Source organism: Thermobia domestica, chromosome 11 (assembly GCF_964235325.1).
Source record: "Thermobia domestica chromosome 11, izTheDome1.hap1.1, whole genome shotgun sequence".
Lineage (NCBI taxonomy): Eukaryota > Metazoa > Arthropoda > Insecta > Zygentoma > Lepismatidae > Thermobia > Thermobia domestica.
In genome coordinates this window covers 125,103,098-125,108,283 of record NC_137464.1, presented here as the reverse complement: position 1 = coordinate 125,108,283, position 5,186 = coordinate 125,103,098, and the positions used below count along the sequence as shown (strand labels likewise).

The 5,186-nt window shown below is 45.5% G+C and overlaps 2 protein-coding genes across 2 annotated transcripts; both read right to left on the bottom strand.

Moving 5' to 3' along the window:
• Positions 1-207: 207 nt before the first annotated feature.
• Positions 208-1,785, bottom strand: LOC145665266 (uncharacterized). The gene has a single exon (XM_081732560.1). The coding sequence runs from the start codon at positions 1,783-1,785 to the stop codon at positions 208-210; it is 1,578 nt and encodes a 525-aa protein (XP_081588686.1).
• A 242-nt stretch (positions 1,786-2,027) lies between these two features.
• Positions 2,028-5,081, bottom strand: LOC145665265 (uncharacterized). The gene has a single exon (XM_081732558.1). It carries the CDS (start codon positions 5,079-5,081, stop codon positions 2,028-2,030), a length of 3,054 nt encoding a protein of 1,017 aa, XP_081588684.1.
• Between the last annotated feature and the right edge of the window lie 105 nt (positions 5,082-5,186).

Below are 5,186 nucleotides of genomic sequence, written 5' to 3'. Positions count from 1 at the left end.
ATGAGAAATGTAATGCGACAAAATAGAAAACAACACCAATATGTATATACAAAATAAACAAGTAAAGAAAATCGAGACACTAAATATGAGAGAAATAATATAAGCACAACATGAAAAAGGAAAAAAAATGAAAATCAAAACACGAAATATGAATAAGAGTATCATAAACACAATATGAAAAGTTGATGTTTGAATGCACGAGTTTATCTATCTATTTGCATCAAACGGTAAACGAGAGAGCTTCACAATGGGGCGCCTCAAATCCCCTGCAGCTGTTCTTACGGTGACAGTTCGCACAAGTCCATCACTACCACTATGGATGTCCTTGACACGACCTAGCCTCCACTGTAGAGGGGGGAGGTGAGGTTCCTTTAATAGCACCAAGTCTCCTTCTTTGAGGTTATCACGGCGGGTCCACCACTTTGGCTTCTGCTGTAGACGGGATAAATACTCTTGAGACCAGCGCTGCCAAAAGTGTTGTACCATTTGCTGCACTAATTGCCATCTCTTCAGGTGGGACATTTTTGACAAGGTGAAATCTTGTGTCGGAACAGCAAGCATCGGTTCTCCTATAAGGAAATGTGCCGGTGTTAGCGCAGATAGGTCATTAGGTTCTTCAGATAAGGGGATAAGCGGACGTGAATTCAAAATTGCTTCAATCTGGGTCAGGATGGTGTTCATCTCCTCATAACTCAGAGTTGCATTACCCACAATTCTTTTAAGATGGTGTTTCACACTACGCACACCAGCCTCCCACAAACCACCAAAATGAGGGGAAGAGGGGGGATTGAAATGCCATCTTATGCCCTTTTCGCTCAGGTAGGACGAAGTCAGCTGGTTTCCCTTCGTATGCACACTGTGTTGGATCAGGTCTCTGAGTTCTTTATTCGCTCCTACGAAATTCTTGCCGCAGTCACTATACATATCACTAGGGAGCCCTCTTCGAGATACAAAGCGTTTTAACGCCGCTAAAAATGACGCACCGCTTGCGTCAGACACTAGCTCAAGGTGTATTGCTTTAGTAGCAAAACATACAAAAAGAGCGATGTATGCTTTGTATTTCATTCGGCTTCGCCCATGACTGTTTTTCAATAGCAATGGTCCCGCATAGTCTACACCTGTGTGAGAAAAGCATCTACTCGGGTTTACACGAGCCGGGGGCAACGGTCCCATGATTTGAGTTTCTGTTCTGGTCTCGAACCGATGACACCTTACACATTTTCGGATAATGTTTCTTACTAAATTTCTCGCACCAACAACCCAGAATCTTTCGCGAAGAAGTGACAAAACTAGTTGAGGACCCCCGTGGAGCGTATTGAGGTGCTCCCTCTGAATCAAAAGCTCTGTGAGTTTGTGCTGTTTTGGTAATAAAACCGGATGTCTTTTGTCTATAGTGATTTTTGCATTTACCAGTCTTCCTCCAACACGCAAAAGCCCATCACTATCAATGAAAGGAGTTAGACACAAAACACGACTTTTAGGTGGGAGGGGTTGGCCATTTTTCAAACATTCCAGTTCCTCAGGAAATGCTTGCTTTTGAACTTCTTTCACTAAACACCTTAAAGAACCTTCCAGCTCTTCTGCTGTTAATGGGCCTTGAAGCTTCTGTAGGGGGTTTCTGCAGTTGTAGACAAAGCGACGACACCAGGCTACAACGTGTTTCACTTTGAGCAGAGATGAATAACGGCTAGTGATATCATCCACTGTAGTTACACACATAGCACTGACACACATTTTTCTTTCTTCCGCCACCTTGTCAGATATGAGGGGTGGTCCTGCAGCCATTGGCAACACTGCATCATACAACCAGTTGGGACCGTTCCACCACAATGAATGACACAATAATTCACTAGGGTTCACACCCCTGGAGGCACAATCAGCAGGGTTTTGCAAGTCGTCTACAAAACACCATTCCGCTGCACGAGCTGTTTCTTGGATTTCCGCGACACGATTCGCCACAAATGTTTTCCATTTGTCAGGGGAAGAAGTAATCCATGCTAACACAACCTGTGAATCGGTAAATGCTTTTACCTCTTGCACCTCAAACACAAGAGCGTTTGAGATTGCGTTGAGCAACTTCGCCAGCAATAATGCAGCGCACAACTCCAATCGAGGGAGAGAAACAGTTTAATTGGAGCCACTTTAGTTTTTGCAGCAATTAGCTGCACACTGACCGTTCCGTTTGAAAGCTCGGCCCGCAAATACGCCACTGCAGCATAAGCCCGCTCGCTGGTATCTGAAAAGCCAATTACTTGACATTTTTTAGCGTTGGGAGGTATGATGCACCGCTCAACCTTTGCTTCCTCTAATAGGGACAGTTCCTTGCAATATTCTTTCCACTCCGCGCACATTGAACTAGGGAGGTTTTCATCCCATCCCAAGTTTTCCTTCCACAACGACTGCAGAAGCACCTTCGCCTTGATGGTTACCGGTGAAAGGAAACCAAGTGGATCGAAGATTTTGGCGATCTCAGATAGTATCATGCGCTTGGTCCACACGTGGCGCTGCAAGGGGGGAGAAACACTGAACCCAAACTCGTCACTGACTGGCGACCACTGCACTCCGACGGTCTTGATGGTGTTGTCATCGTTGAACTTGCACGGCACAGACACTTCGCGCATATGAGACGGTACGGTTTCTAGCACTTCCGGCTCACTGGATGCCCATTTTCGCAACTCGAAGCCTGCTTTTTCCAGCAACTGAATTAGCTGTTGTTGGAGTTCGATCGCTTCGCGCACAGTTTCACAGCCACCCAGAAAATCGTCCATGAAGAAGTCCCTCACTAGTACACTTGCTGCCAAGGGATAGTTTTCACCCTCGTCTGCTACTATCTGTTGGAGGCACCTAGTAGCTAAAAAACTAGCAGAGGCAGTTCCGTATGTCACCGTTAATAATCGGTAGTCTTCTACAGGAGAGTTCACGGAATTGCGCCACACAATTCTTTGAAAGTCAACATCTTTTCTATTTACTATCACTGCCCGATACATTTTGGCAATGTACGCGCATAAGGCCACTTGATGTCCACGAAATCGCACCAAAAGTGGGAAAACGTCGTCTTGTAGCTTCGGACCCACCATTAGCCGTTCATTGAGAGAAACCCCGGATGTTGTCTTCGCACTGCCATCAAAGACCACTCGTAATTTTGTTGTTGAACTCGTGGGTTTTAGAACTGCGTGGTGGGGGAGGTAACAGCTCTTCTCAGGTGCCACGTTCTTCTCTTCTGGGGGAACAAGCTCCATGTGCCCCAACCTCAGATATTCTTCCATGAACGCACGATATTGTTCCTGAAGTTGAGGCTGTTTTGCTAACTTGCGTTCACAATGTAACAATCTTCTGACTGCAATGTCACGTGATTTTCCCAAGGGCGACGCATTCTCCTTGAATGGTAATCTCACTACATAACGGCCATATTCGTTACGGTAGTGGGTATCTGCAAAATGCTTTTCACAGTTCTTCTCTTCTTCGGACAAGTATTTTTTGGGAGTAACTTCTTCTAGCTCCCAAAACTTACGAAGGGTTGTGTCCACTTCACATGACGCACGATATGCCGCCACTGTTACGGCTCCACTTGTGGTACCTACGCTACCAGAAAGCACCCAACCAAGAACAGTCTCTAGAGCTACGGGTGTACCCGGTGGTCCAACACGCTTTCCACTGAGCATTAATAATGGAAACACATCCGCTCCAAGAAGCACGTCAATAGGGCCTACTATATTGTAAGTGGGGTCCGCTAGCTTTAACCCTTTCAAATGTGGCCAATGTGAAGCACTGGCACAGGGTTGCTTTGGGAGATCAGATGTTACCTTCGTCACTACAATCGCTCTTGTTTCGAACGTTTCGTTCATCTGACCAAACGGCTGAAACTGCAAGTCCACCATCGCTTTTGCAGATCCTACCCCTGCTCCCGTTATGCCCGAGATCACCACACTGGATTTTATTTTTTGTAGTCCGAGCTTTTGCACGCACTTTTCGGTTACAAAACTAGTCTCTGACGCACAGTCTAGCAGAGCTCTGAAGGGATATGACACACTGTTTTTTCCCTTTATTTTTACAATCGCTGTACACAACAGAACATGCGGCACACTTGCTTCGGAAGCAAAATGTGACGTGACACTAGAATCATGCTCTGGTAACGCATCATCTCGTTCGAAATGTAACATTGTATTGTGCTTTTTGTCACACTTGCGGCAATTTCCGGATGAACAACTGTCCTTCCGACAAGATTTGCGCATACAATTGAAACACAAGTTCTTTTCTTTCACGAGCGCGATACGCTCCGCCACTGAACGATTGACGAACTCGGAACACCTGTATAGCGGATGGTTTGAATTACATAGTTCACACAAACTTTGAGTCCGTTGTGCAGTTGTCACGTGAGAAGATGCAAGCCTCTTTTCTCGGTTTTTCACTGTATCACTGCTTGCGGAGTGTCGAGTCTTCCCATTGGTCGAAACAGCCAGAGCGCGGGCTCTGTTGTCCAGAAATGCCGCCAGCTTGTCGAAAGATGGCTGTTCACTGGAATTTAACGAAAGTTCCCACTGTCTTCGAGTCTCACTGTCTAGTTTATCCGCGGTGTGATAAACTAAAACCGCGTCCCAATGCTCCACTGGTTGCTCAAGCACTTTCAGCGATCGAGTACACTCCATCGTTGTGTCAATTAATTTACGCAACGCCGTTGCCGATTCTTGTTGGATGGGTGGTTGCGTAATTAAGCGTTTGAGAATTGAGTTCACAATTTCACGTTTATTGTGATACCGCGCGTTCAGAATGTCCCATGCTTCTTTGTAATTACTGTTCGTAATTTGCATCGCCTGAAGGAGTTGGGCTGGCTCCCCCTTCAGGGATGTTTTTAGATATTGCAGTTTTTGAGCACCAGATAATTTATCGTTGCTGTGTACTGAGGCTATGAACAAATCGTGGAAGGAAAGCCACTCGAACAAATTACCTGTAAATGTGGGTAACTGTATTTTTGGCAATTTCACCTCACTACTTTGCTTTGTTTCTGAAGAAGAAACCGAACTGTTTTCCACAACTTGTAAATCCCTTAGCACCACACACATCTTCAGTAATCGATTGTCCATTTCCGCTAGCTCTTCTTCTTCTTTTTGAAACTGCTCATCATTTGAAATGGTTGCAATCTCATCCAGAAGCTTCGAACAATCCTGTTGAAGGTCACTGACCCTTCC

Bases quoted from the DNA above. Each gene is read 5' to 3' on its own strand.
- LOC145665265 (XM_081732558.1), bottom strand. From the start codon at position 5,081: ATGGACAATCGATTACTGAAGATGTGTGTGGTGCTAAGGGATTTACAA.
- LOC145665266 (XM_081732560.1), bottom strand. From the start codon at position 1,785: ATGGCTGCAGGACCACCCCTCATATCTGACAAGGTGGCGGAAGAAAGA.